Consider the following 12,109-nt stretch of genomic DNA (forward strand, 5'->3'; position numbering starts at 1 on the left):
TTCCTCAGCGTCCCGCTCTGGCCCCTGCCCCACGGAGGGGTAGGGGGGATGTGCCAGGGGTGTCTCTGGGGGTGGCAGGGCAGTCCCAAGGCCACTGGGTGCAGCTGGCAGGGAGCAGAGCCCAGCCCTGCCCCGTGACCTGCAGCTCCCATTGGGACTGAGAGGATCACACCAGCCCGCTGGGAAAAGTGAGTCAGGCCTGAGCCACTGCCAGCCCCAGTCCTGGCCTCCCACCCAGCCACACTCCAGCCCCCGTGGCCAGCAGCAGGCTGGGAAGGAACAAGTGAAATTGGAAGGAGGAGCCCCTGGATGGAGCCCACCCACCCTCTCCCATCGCCCAATCCCCCCGCCCAACTGTCCCCCCTGCCACAGCCACCTGCCCACCATGTAGGTCTCAATGCATTTTTATTAAATTCTTACAAAACAGAATACAAAATTCTGGCATCAACAATTGTTATAAAGGAAAACTTCAATTCAGCTGTATCAGGTCACCTGGTACATACAGTAAAGTGCTTCTTTTTGTGTGTTTTTTTTCTTCTTTTTTTTTTGTTTTTGTTTCTTTTTGTCCTTTTTTTTTTTTTTTTTTTTGTATTTTCATTTTTATTTCCCAGCCAGCCCCCGAGCAGAGGCTGCTGTTGCACAAACCAACAGTGCGTTAATGTGACTCTTGTTGAACCAGCTTTGGCAGTCTTCATCAATTGTAAAGTGGAGAAAGTTTCTCCTGGTTTGATAAAAAAGAGTTAGCTTCACAGTAAACGTTTCTAACCAGTTCTAAGTCAAGTTAGTTGGCTGGAGGAAGGGTAGGGGGAAAGGAGAGGAAGCAAAAACACTTAACATTTCCAGCTTAAAAAAATTTTTTTTTGAAGTTGGTTTCCAAGATAGATGCTCTATGGGGGGGAAAAGCTTGGAAAGAGGAAGAGGAGGAAGAAGGGCGTTGGCGAGAGGGGGTCGCTGGTGCTGGACCACAGGAGCATCTGTCTGGAAACCGCCCGGGAGAGGTGCTGGCAGCAGGGAGGGGACGTCTGGCCCTGCCACAAGGGTGTCCCCAGCCATCCCTGTCCTGCTGGGGCACCTGTGGGTGCCCAGTGCTGCCACGAGCCAGGCTCTGGAGGTTTTCCAGTTGATCCCTGGCTCTGGAGGCATTTAAAGATTCTCTACCAATGCACAGACCCGGCCATGGGTCAGCCCCGAGTCCAAACCAAGCCCCACCCAAAATGCAAAGCTGAGCCCAGGCGGAGCTCAGGTGCTCCCAGCACATCCTCCAAGTCCCACAAACTCCCACAGCATCTTCTGGCTGCACATCCCCGGCCGAGGACACCCACGGGACACAGGCAGGGTCACCCAGGCCTTCCCCAGAGTGTGTGGTGTACTTATATATATAGAGATATAAAAGAGATCGCTCTTATGCATGGGGAAAAAGGGGAAACTCAGTTTGCCAACAAAAGCAGCACGGGGGACAGATACATTTTGGAGACATCCCCCTGCCATCCCCTTCCCATGATTTGTTTTTTTAAAAAAGGCTGCGGCGTGCAGCATCAACGATAGCTTCACAATACCAGCTCAAGGCATCGCGTACTGTACATCATTCAAGTATTTCTTAATGTAAGACAACAAGGAATTATCTACAACTGATAAAACAAAATAAGCTATAAAAAGTAACAATGTACAATCAAGATGGATTTTTTTTTTTCTTTCTGTTAAAGGAGGCCTCTCCAGGGTGTCCTGGTGCCTGCGGGGGGATCTCCCCTCACCACTGCCTTGCTCCTCCCCACCCGGCACGGTGGGACCAGAGACACACGGGGAAGAGGGAGATCACAAGTGTGAGGCAGTTTTGGGGGTGGGATGGGGATGGAGTCACCCTCCCCAACCCCCTTGGGTCAGCAGAAAGGCTGGGAAGGGTGAGAGAAGATGGCCCCTGCCCTAAACTCCATCAACACCCAAGATCGTCATCTCCCAATATAACTCACATACACCTCCCTGAAACAAAAAACAACATACATTGCATAGTATTGCTGTCAGCAGTCTTAAAATAAAAAGGAGAACTTTCTTTTTTTTTCCAGAGACAGCGACTGTCTTCAGCTGAAGACCCAGGGAAGTCTGTTCCCAGCTCAGAGCTTCCAAACCCTCACCTGTGCACAATGGGCCGAGGCTGCTTTTGCAAAATATAAAGCTCAAAGCACTGAGGGGGAAGGGACAGGAGGTGGCTATGAAGGGAGCACTGCCCTGCAGTGGGATGGAGGCTGGCAGCAGGTACAGATTGGTGGCACAACCCAAAGCAGTGCCTGTGGCAGGGAGCAGGGGGTGCCAGGGGGATCTGGAGGCACTGGGGGCAGCTGGAGGCCGGTCTGGCCCCAAGCACGGGCACCGCTCGCCTGGACAGACCCAGAACCCAGCCAAAGGCCTCGCCCTGACTCAGCATCCCGAGTCCTTCCCACCCCAAAGCAAACTCCAGGGAAAGGACAATGCTGTGCACACCTAAACACGCGTGAGCAGGGATGCATGTGCGTGACCATGCACACCAGCGCTGTCCAGCTGCTGACAACCCTGCTGCCCTGACCCCAAACCTTCCAGCCCCACACCCTGAGCTGTCCCCAGGCTGCTCCCCCGTGCCCTGGCCTTTGGGTGCTGCCATCAGCCTGGCTGCTCACTCACTGGCACCCCCGGGGCATTGGGCACCCTCTGTGCCCCCCAGCCCTCCTGCCAGGGCAGCCTCGGGGCCAGCCCGAAGCCACGGCAGGTGTCACTGTCCTGCAGCAGGGCCCGATGCTCTTTAAGGGGGTCCTTGCTTTCCACAGAGCACACAACTCCCAGAGAGCGTTTCTGGCTGCTCTGGCCACCTCACCCCCTTGCACCTCCCCACGGGCACAGCCACCAGCCCTTCCAAAGCCCGGGGTGCAACACCTGACCTGGCACAAGAGCACAGCCCTGGATGCCCATGCATCCCCTGGGGAGCCACCAGCCGGAGCGTGGGAGGAAAGGAAGACATTTCTCCGTGCCCTGTAGAGAAGCACAGCTGGCAGTTCAAAACCAACAGTAATTAAAAAGGAAAGAAAAGAAAAAAAAAAAAAGAAAGGACAAAAAGAAAAGGTGTGAATAGCTTATTCTGGAAGGAGGATGCCGAGGAGAGAGGGTGGGTTGGGCGCTGCTCCCCTGCTGGCACCGTCTCTCCTCAGCCCAAGCGGTTCCCTGCACAACACCCACTGCATCCCCCGGAGCAGGGCTGGGGACACCCCCGAGCACAGCACAGAGGGGCTCCCCACACCTCTCACACCCAGGAGGTGCCTCCCGGACCCCCAGGGAGGGATTTTTGTGGGCTCTGCCCCAACATCAGAGAGAGACCTGCAGCTCTGAGGGGAGGGACGAGGTTAAAACGCAACTCCCATTGTTGAAAACGCGACCGAGGGTCTTTTGTTCACAGTATGAAATGAGCTGAAATTGTCAAAGCAGCCGCGGGTACAAAGAGTCCTTTGGTGTCGGGGAGGGGGGAAAATGTCAGAGGAGAAACCAAGAGCCGGGAAACAAAAGTCCGTGTGTCTGTCAGATGTCCTTGAGTGTGCCCTGGGTGAAGCAACCTCACACTTGATTTAATACCTTTAAAAAAAAAAAAAGATCTTAAACAAACCCTCCCACCCCCAGACCTACAAGATCAGCAAAACCTTGGAAACCAGCCACAGGGACGAGTCCTGATCTTGTCACTAGCCAGAAACGGTGGGGTCGGGGGGGAAAGGGGAAGAAAGAAAGGAGGAGAAGGGGGGACATGGGGTACAGCAGGTGCGAGGGCACCGCTCAGGCTTGGTCGGCCACCAGGACCAGCGGGGCCACCAGGTGCTGCCCAGAGGCCACTGCCTTGGCCAGGCTGCTCTTCTGCCGCCGCTTGGCCAGCTTGGACTCGGAGGGGGGGGAGAGCTGCATGGCCCTTGAGGTAGCTTTGATGATGATGGGTCGTGCTTCCTCCGCCTCTTCCTCCTCGTCCTCGTCGTGCCGTGTCAGCTGGCGGTTGACAGCGATGGCCTCAGCAGCAAAGGAGGTGAGCTCTTTGGCACTGCTGTTCCTGCAGGGGAGGCAGGGCCTCAGGGGGGGTGTAGGGGGCTGGTGGAGGTCGGGGTCAAGTCTCTGGGTGTCCTTCCCCACATGCTAGCCATGCCAGACTGGTCAGACACCAAAAATATGGCCCAAACCCAAAGCGGCAGGGCTGTCCAGACACAGAGTCGTGGCAGAGCCCCCAAAAAGCAGAAGGAATGGACAGCAGTGCTGAGGAGTGGAGTTGGGTACAGGGGGCTGGGGGTGTCCCAGGGCAACCCACACTCACCTCTGCAGGATGATGGGGGTTGGCAGGGTGTTGTCCGGGGCACACTGCAACAAAATGCAGCCGGTCAGAGCCAGGATTGTGCAAAGAGGTGTTCCCCACCCCGGCCTTCGGGAGCAGAGAGCGGGAAGAGGACATCAACACTCACCCCCTGCACCCAGGGGTGCTCCAGGACCTGGGCTGCGCTGAGCCTCTTCTTGGCATCTCTCACCAGCAGCTTGGAAATGAGGTCTTTGGCTCCAAAGGAGATGTGCGCCCAGTCCTTGTCAGGAAACTCGTACTTCCCCTCCTGGATACTCTCGAAGAGCATGTTCTGAGCAGGGGGAGAAATCACAGGGGCTCAGCCAGGAGTGCTGCAGCCAAACTGGGGCTGGGTTTGGGCGCTGCTGGGGTGTTCCACACACCTGGCAGGTGGGGCACGCCTCGCCCCGGTCCCAGCCGCAGTCGGAGCCGCAGTGGCCCACGAAGGGGGGGTACCCGCTCAGCATGATGTACAGGATGACACCCAGGCTCCACAGGTCACAGCGCTTGTCGTAGATGGAGGCCTCCTCGTTGAAGGCTTCCACCACCTCCGGGGCCATGTACTCGGCTGAGCCACACTGCAGGGACAGGCGGGGTGAGCCTCGAAGGGTGGGGACCCATGGGGCAGGGTGGACTGGGCGGGTCCTGCCAGATCTCCAGGGCTGCACCTCTGAAGGGAAGGTGCAGTCATGGCTGCTCCCCAGGTTTGCTCCCACCACATCACCCTGCTGGGTTTCCCACCACAGAGAATGCCACAGACCCGCCCCTCTGGGGTCACCCGACAGCAGCTGCCACCCCGAAGGGAAAAAAAAAATAAAGCCTAAAGGGTGCAACCCCCACGGCGTAGGACAGCGGGACCCACGGGACCCACAGCATCGCCGCCACCCAGCCGGCTCAGCGGGACAGCCCCAGCGCCTGGGAGCGGCCACAGGGCACGGGGGACGAGCCTGCTGTGCCTGTTCCTCCGACCGTGCCCGTTCCCCGGCCCGCACAGGCGGAGCTGCCGCGCAGGATCCGGGGCGGGAGGAGTTAACCCCGGTGCGGGGAGAGGCAGAGCCAGCGGCCCCGCTCCCCTATCGCTCCAGGGACTCTGGGGCTTTCCAGCGCATGACCCGCAGCCCACACAGGCCCCGTGACCAGGGGAGAAAAGAGCTGCAGCCAGCAGATAATCGCTCCGTAACGAGAGAGGCCTCCCGCCGAGGGGCCTCTCCAGCCCCGGCAGCCGCTGCCGCCGCAGGAAAACAACCCCGCAGCCCCGAGCCCGCCGCGCCCGGGCCGCTGCCCCCGTGGGCTGCGAACGGGGACACTGGGGACGCCTCAGAACTCGGATCGCCCCGGGAGAAAGGAGGGGCCGGGGTGTTCTGGCCCCAGCCCCTGCTGTTGTGCACCCGACGCGGGCTCGGCTCTGCCCTCCCCGGCACGTTCGCGCCCCCCAAAAGCCGGGGTGCGGGGCGATTCCCTGCACGGGGGTACCTGCGGTGGCGATAAGGGCAGCGGGGCTTTCTGCACGAGGTGGGGTCTGTGCGACCCGGGCACACCCGGGCGCTCTCGGGGTGTCCCCCCTGCCCCGCACTCCCGCAGCCCGGAGGTTCGGCCCCCTCTCCCTCGCCCACAGCCGGGGAACCGCGGCGGCCCCCGGCCCGGTGCTGACCCAGTTCTCCGCGGCGGGCTCGGCGCAGCCGCCGCGCCTGCCCGGGCTGTTGCTAAGGCTCACGGCAGCCCGGGCGCTGCGCCAGCCCCCGGCCCCCCCGCGTTATGTAACCGCATCTCGCCTGCCACAGCGGGGGGAGCGGGACACGCAGCGGCGAGCAGGGGTGTCCGTGCACAGCCCTGCTCCTGCAGCCTGCAGGGCAGCTGGGGGGTCCCCGGGGACAGACCCCCAACCCACAGTGTGGGGGCTCGCACGCTTACCGGGGTGAGCAGCTCCGGAGTGGAGATGGGGGAGCAATCGCCGTTCAGTTTGATGCCACTTCCCAGGTCAAAGTCGCAGATCTTCACTGGGGAGACCTGGGGAGAGGGGGGAAGGCGTGGTCGGTGACCCCCTGGCATCCTCCAGGAACCACGGCCGGCAGCCCCCCGGAGACCACAGCCCTGTTTTCAGGCCACAGCTGCTCAATGCCAGGTCCTGTCATGCTTCACACCACGCTGTGCTGTGGCATATGGGGGATGTGTGTGTCCCTGGCAGGACTCGGTGTGTCTCTGTGTCCCTGGCAGGACTTGGTGTGTCTCTGTGTGTGTCCTTGGCAGGACCCTCCTGCACTCCCCATCTCAGGAATCACCCCACTGTGTCCCCCCACCCCAGGCAGCACACCCTGCCCCCACCCTGCCTGCTCCCCGCTCACCTGGTCCAGGCTCTCACACAGGATATTTTCTGGTTTCAGATCCCTGTGTGCAATCCCTGGGGGGCAAAAGAGCCAATGAGGGTAAAAATCCCCCTCCTACAAGACTGCTGCAGTGTAAAGTCTGGGGGTGGCACAGGGACCCCTCCCTCCCTACCCCAAATCACTGCCTGCGCCCTGGCAAAAGGCAAAATTTGCTGCTGGCCCCAAAACCCAACCAAACTGGAGGAACAGGATCTGCACCACAAAAACCCTTGTGATGCAGCTGGGCCTGACCCTGCACGCTGGGACGGGCACTGTCCCCTGGGCAGGAGGATGGGGGGAGGCAGTGACACCCCCTGGAGGGCCCAGCGCACCCCAGGGTGTCCTCAGTGGCACCTGGGGCGGCCCAGCTCACCTTTGTTGTGCAGAAAGTGCAGAGCACTGGCGATATCCTGCACCACCACGCTGGCTTCCAGCTCATTGAAGTGGCGTCTCCGGTGGATGTGGGTCAGGATGGAGCCTGTGGCCGGGTGAGAGCAGAGCTGGGGCTCCTGGGGGTCCTGGTGCCCCAGTTCCCCCCGCCCCAGGGCCACACTCACCTCCCCTCATCTTCTCAAACACCAGGTAAAACCTGTCCTCCTCTTCGAAGAACTCAATCAGCTCCAGGACGTTTCTGCAGGGACACGGCATCAGCCCAGCGTCCCCCCAAAACACCTCCTGGGGTGCCCCCACCCCATCCAGCAAGGACCCCGGGAGGGATGCACGGTGGGAAAACCGGGCTTGCAGTGATTGAAACCACACGGCCAGGGCCCCCCTGGCTGCATTCCAGGGGGAGAGGGGCTTGCAGTGCCGGCTCTGCTCCTCCCTAATTGCTCACAGCCCCTCCTGACTCGCTCGCCCGCCCCACACACAGCCCTGCTCAGCAGCAAGGGCTCGGCTCTGCTCCAGCTTGGGCCACCGCGGCCCTGTCGTCATGGCAAACCACGGAATGGCCCTTCTGGATGCTCCACGGTGGCCACCGGGGCCAAGGGGAGGGAGTGTGGGGCAGAGGGCGCCTGGCTCTGGCCCGTGGGTGTCACGAGCATCAGCGGGGTCTCAGCCCCCTCCCCGTGCCCACAGTGGGGACGCAGCAGCTGCCCCGCCGTACCTGTGTCCCTGGCACTGATAGAGCATCTCCACCTCCCGGAAAACCCTGCTCCGGATGTGTCCCAGGCGCTTCTCTATGATCTGGAAGGCAACGAGGGGGAGGCTCAGGGAGAGGCAGCGCTGCCGGGGAGGCACCCGTGCCCCACCAGCGCAGGGACCCGCGGGGCCGGGCGGGGCAGCGCAGCCCGGCGGGGTTAGGGCAGCAGAACAGGCTGTTCCCGGAGCCGGTGCCAAGCGGCAGCGGCGGTGCCAAGCCGCTCCCTCCGGGGCCGGGGCCAGCAGAGCTCCACGTGACGCCGGTGGCAGCAAAGGGCCCTATGCCCCACTGGGCGCTGGCACAGCGGGGCTGGCTGGCCGTGCCAAGGGTGGACGGGGGGACACCCCTGTCATCTCACCCCAAATGGGATGGGGGCAGATGGGGGCTCTCATTGCCCTTTGGGGCACACAGAGCACCTCACCACCAGAGCCATCCCTGCTGCCTCAGCTTCCCCTCTGCGGCACCCAAAGGTCCCCACAGAGCAATGGGGGAGGCAAAATTCCCCCGGCATTTGGCTACATTTTGACACAAGGCCCATCCCAGAGCCCCCGTGCCATGGCTCGGTGTCTGTGGGGTGCAGGGCCACAGGACCATCCCTGACCCCAAAAGCAGCTGCCTCACCCCAACCCCCTCCAGCACCTGCATGAGAGAGACCTCCCTGCAGCGAGCAGGAGGTGACCACCCTGCCAGCACCACATGTCCCTGCCTGCCCCAAGTCCCCAGACACATCCCAAGTGTTAATTTGGTCTCCAGCATGCCCTCATGGACAGAGAGAGGAGCGTGGCTAAGGGGGGTGTCACCAGGGTCCCTGAGCTGGGTGGTGGCAGAGGGCGGTATGCCACCACCACAGCCCAGCCCTGCAACATCCCTGCCCCTCTCCCTTCCCTCCAGCCCATAAAGCTGCAGTCCTGGGCCAGCGCCAGATGATCCTGGGAGGTGGGAGAGCCCCAGATGTGGAGGGCAGAAATAGAAACTGAGGCGGGGGTGGGTGTGCAGCCCCCAGCGGAGCTTTACCTTCACCGCGTACTCCTTGTTGGTGATGAGGTTCACGCAGGACTGGACTCTGGCATGGGCCCCTTCTCCCAGCACCTCCTCCTGCAGCTGGTAAACATCTGGCAGGGGACAGTCACCTGAGCTGCTGGCCCCACTGCACAGAGCCTGGGGACACCAGGAGGGCCCAACCCTGCCCTGGGGTCCCTGAGCAGCCCCGCTCACCTTCAAACCTGCCGGAGAAGCTGTCGGTGGCTCTGCAGCGCTTCTTCTTCTTGTTCCTCTTCTTGGCGTCAGGGATGTCGATGGGTTGACTTGAAGGCATGTCTGTGCCAGAGCAAAGCCACCCGTGTCAGCCATCCCCGTGCACCCACAGCTCCCCCAGCACCGCCAGGCCTGCTCCAAAGCCTTCAGGGCCAAAATCCCAGGGGGAGGACGGGAGGAGCCCCGCGGGGATGGAGCCCCATGAGGAGGCACCCGCGACTCACCGGGACGGGGCGGGCACTCGAAGTTGAAGACAGGCTCCAGGTGGTTGGACTGGTCGAACTCCAGGTCGAAAGGGTTTTGCCCCTGTGGGAGTCAAGAGCAGGAGTGAGGTGGCAGCTGCTGGATCAGCCACCACTGGCTGCCACCCTGAGCCCAGCACAGACACACAGCCCGGCATGCTCCAGCTCCTGGGACACATTCTGCTCACTGCCCCATGGTGCAAGACACCAGTTCATTGTGGGACACAGCAGAGCTCCAGGGAGAGCCAGGGGATGAGAAGGAAGGCTTTGGCCACATCTCCTGATGGGGATGGTGCTGCAGGGTCACTCCTCCAGCCAGCCCCAGGCCAGCACACGGGGGATGATGAGAGGGACCGCAGCCGCCCACACCAACCCAACCCCAAATCCCCACCCAAACCTGAACCACAGCGAGGTAGGAGGGGGAGGAAGAGAAGCCACAGGGCAAGTCAGGCTCCAGAGCCACCCCTCCATGTCCTCCCAGCTCCCTGCAAGGTCACAGAGGCTGGAGCCTGCTCTGCCCTGCTCCAGTGGACATCGTGTCCACCAGGCTGAGGGACACCTGAGCCCTGAGGCAGGATCAGGCCTCACTCCAAACCCTCCTGCACCCCGGGATCCATGGAGGGCTTGGGTCTGCTCCTTCCCCACCCTGAGCTCCAGTGGCACTCGAGGGGACATGGGGACCCTCTGCTTCCTGCTCCCCTGAGCCACCCATGGACAGGGCAGTGCTAGGGGCGAAAGGGCCCCGTCCTCCCCAGGATTATGAAATCTGTTTGGGTGGAGGTGGCAGCTCCAGCGGTGTTCCCAAACCCGCCCGGTGCCCGGGCCGGCTGCCAGCCCCAGCACGGCCAAGCCTGGTCACCACCAGAAACACCCAGAAGGCGCCTGTTTACTGCAGCCTGCGGGGGCCGGGGGTCCCCGACCACAACGGGGGGGTTCACCCCAGGAGCACCCCCACACCAAGCACCACTCTAGATCTCCGGGGCCAAAACTCTCCTGTGCTGCGTTTTGCCAGCTTTCCTCCCCCTCAAAACCTGGATTTGGGGAGAGCAGCACTGGCAGGCAGCTGCTGCCCCCCGGGACGAGCCCCGGCAGGATGGGGTGGACGAGGCCTCCAGGAGAGGTACGGGGTGTACGGGGGGGCAGGGGAAGTACGGGGGGGCAATAGGGGGGCAGGGGGCCCTGCCAGCTGCCGCAGCACTGCCACACAAAGGTCTGGGGGATGGGAGGCTGCGCACGGGCTCCATCAGCCCGAGGTGTCCCCCCGCCTCCATGCCCAGCCACCGCGGGACCGCGGGGGGACACAAACCCCGGCCGGAGGCCCCTGAGCAAGAGCGGGGGGCACTGCAATGAGGGGGCGCGCTGGGGGGACCCCCCTGCACCCCGGAGCTGGAGCGAAACCGAACAAAGGACCCCCCAACCCAGAGGCAGGAAGCGGCTCGGGAGGGGGGGAAGCGAACGGAGCGGGATCACAGGGACCCCCCGCACACCCCGAGGTGACAGCGGCAGGGGGACGGGGGGGAGGACTGCCCGGGCTGGGGGTGCCCTGGGTGGGCGGCGCTGCGGGATCGACCCTCGCACGATCCCACCGGGCCGGGCCTGGGGAGCCCTGAGCCCACCCCCACATCGCTGCCGGACCGGACGGAGGGGTGCAGCTGGGCGGGGGAAAGTGCAGCCACCCCACCCACGGGGGATCCCCGTGGGAGCTGCAGCATCCCAGCGCCCACCCGAGGGAGGGTGGGGGAGACACTCATCCAAGCCCCGGGAGCATCGCGACCTCCGGGACGAGGGGACAGGGGGGTTCCCCTGCTCGGTCTGGATGGCAGCGCCCCCGGAGCTCCTCAGCTTGGGGGGGTGTCGGCGGAGGGGCAGGAAGCGGCCGGGCCCCCTCCGTTCCCGGGCAGGGGATGCAGCGATGCGGGCGCACCCCGGCCCTGCCGGCACCCCGGCCCCGGAGCCCCCTCTGAGCGACCCCGCGGGGGCGGGGAGCAGCCCCTTACCTTAAAGGAGCGGTGGAATCCCGGGATCTCTGATTTCTTCTGCACCATCTTGCTGCGGGGGGGGACGGGGGGCGGCGTTGCTGGGAGAAATGAGGCGGGGGGCGGCAAAATAAAAAAAAGGGGGATGGGGGAGGGAGGCGGAGGGACGGGCAGAGCCGGAGGGGAGTCCGGGGGGTGGCCGAGACCTGCGGGGAGAGGAGGGGGCGGAGGGGGGGTCAGGCGGTTGCGGCCTCCCGGATCCTGCCCGGTTCCGCCCCCGAGCCCCCCGGGCCGGCGCTCACCGGCGCGGCCCCGCAGAGCCGCCGCTGCTGGTGGTACCGCAGCCCGCACCGCCGCCCGCTCCGCTCCGCGCCGCTCCGCCGCCGCCGGGGGGGGACGCGCCGCCCCCGCCCCCGCCGCCTTTATAGGGACGGCCGCGGCCCCGCCCCGCCCCGCCCCCGGCTCCGCGGACACCCCCCCGCCGCGCCCCGGGACGGGGACACCCCGCCGGGGACACGGGCCGCCACCCCGGTCACACAGACACCCCCGCCGGGGGTCACAGACACCCCCCGGACACCCACCGGGGACACGCCCCCCACCCCGGGCAGCAAACACCCCCCCGGGACGCTCCAGAGCCCCGGGCACGCACCGGGACAGGAGCACCTCCCCCAGTGCAGCCCCCCCAGCCCCCGGGCACGAACACCCCCCGTGCAGCACCGCGGACGCGAACACCCCCCGGACACACAAACACCCCCCCGGACACACAAACACCCCCCTGGACACTCAAACAGCACCCCCGGACACGC

General features: G+C 63.7%; 1 protein-coding gene across 1 annotated transcript; it reads right to left on the reverse strand.

Annotated features, from left to right (window-relative positions):
- Window positions 1–388: 388 nt before the first annotated feature.
- On the reverse strand, window positions 389–11,462 carry MKNK2 (MAPK interacting serine/threonine kinase 2). The gene is made up of 13 exons (XM_063403141.1): window positions 11,325–11,462; window positions 9,310–9,391; window positions 9,047–9,148; window positions 8,846–8,943; window positions 7,796–7,875; window positions 7,248–7,321; window positions 7,064–7,168; window positions 6,670–6,725; window positions 6,239–6,334; window positions 4,711–4,905; window positions 4,455–4,619; window positions 4,310–4,353; window positions 389–4,051 (listed from the first exon to the last, which is right to left on the reverse strand). The coding sequence occupies exons 1-13, from the start codon at window positions 11,370–11,372 to the stop codon at window positions 3,787–3,789; spliced, it is 1,410 nt and encodes a 469-aa protein (XP_063259211.1). The 5' UTR covers window positions 11,373–11,462; the 3' UTR covers window positions 389–3,786.
- Between the last annotated feature and the right edge of the window lie 647 nt (window positions 11,463–12,109).

This window comes from Prinia subflava, chromosome 8 (genome assembly GCF_021018805.1).
Source record: "Prinia subflava isolate CZ2003 ecotype Zambia chromosome 8, Cam_Psub_1.2, whole genome shotgun sequence".
In the NCBI taxonomy this organism is placed as follows: Eukaryota; Metazoa; Chordata; class Aves; order Passeriformes; family Cisticolidae; genus Prinia; species Prinia subflava.

Bases quoted from the DNA above. Each gene is read 5' to 3' on its own strand.
- MKNK2 (XM_063403141.1), bottom strand. From the start codon at position 11,372: ATGGTGCAGAAGAAATCAGAGATCCCGGGATTCCACCGCTCCTTTAAG. The intron at 7,322-7,795 runs GTACGGCGGGGC...GTGTCCCTGCAG, and splicing joins TATCAGTGCCAGGGACACAG to AAACGTCCTGGAGCTGATTG. The intron at 4,906-6,238 runs GTAAGCGTGCGA...CTGTCCCTGCAG, and splicing joins CTCCGGAGCTGCTCACCCCG to TGTGGCTCAGCCGAGTACAT.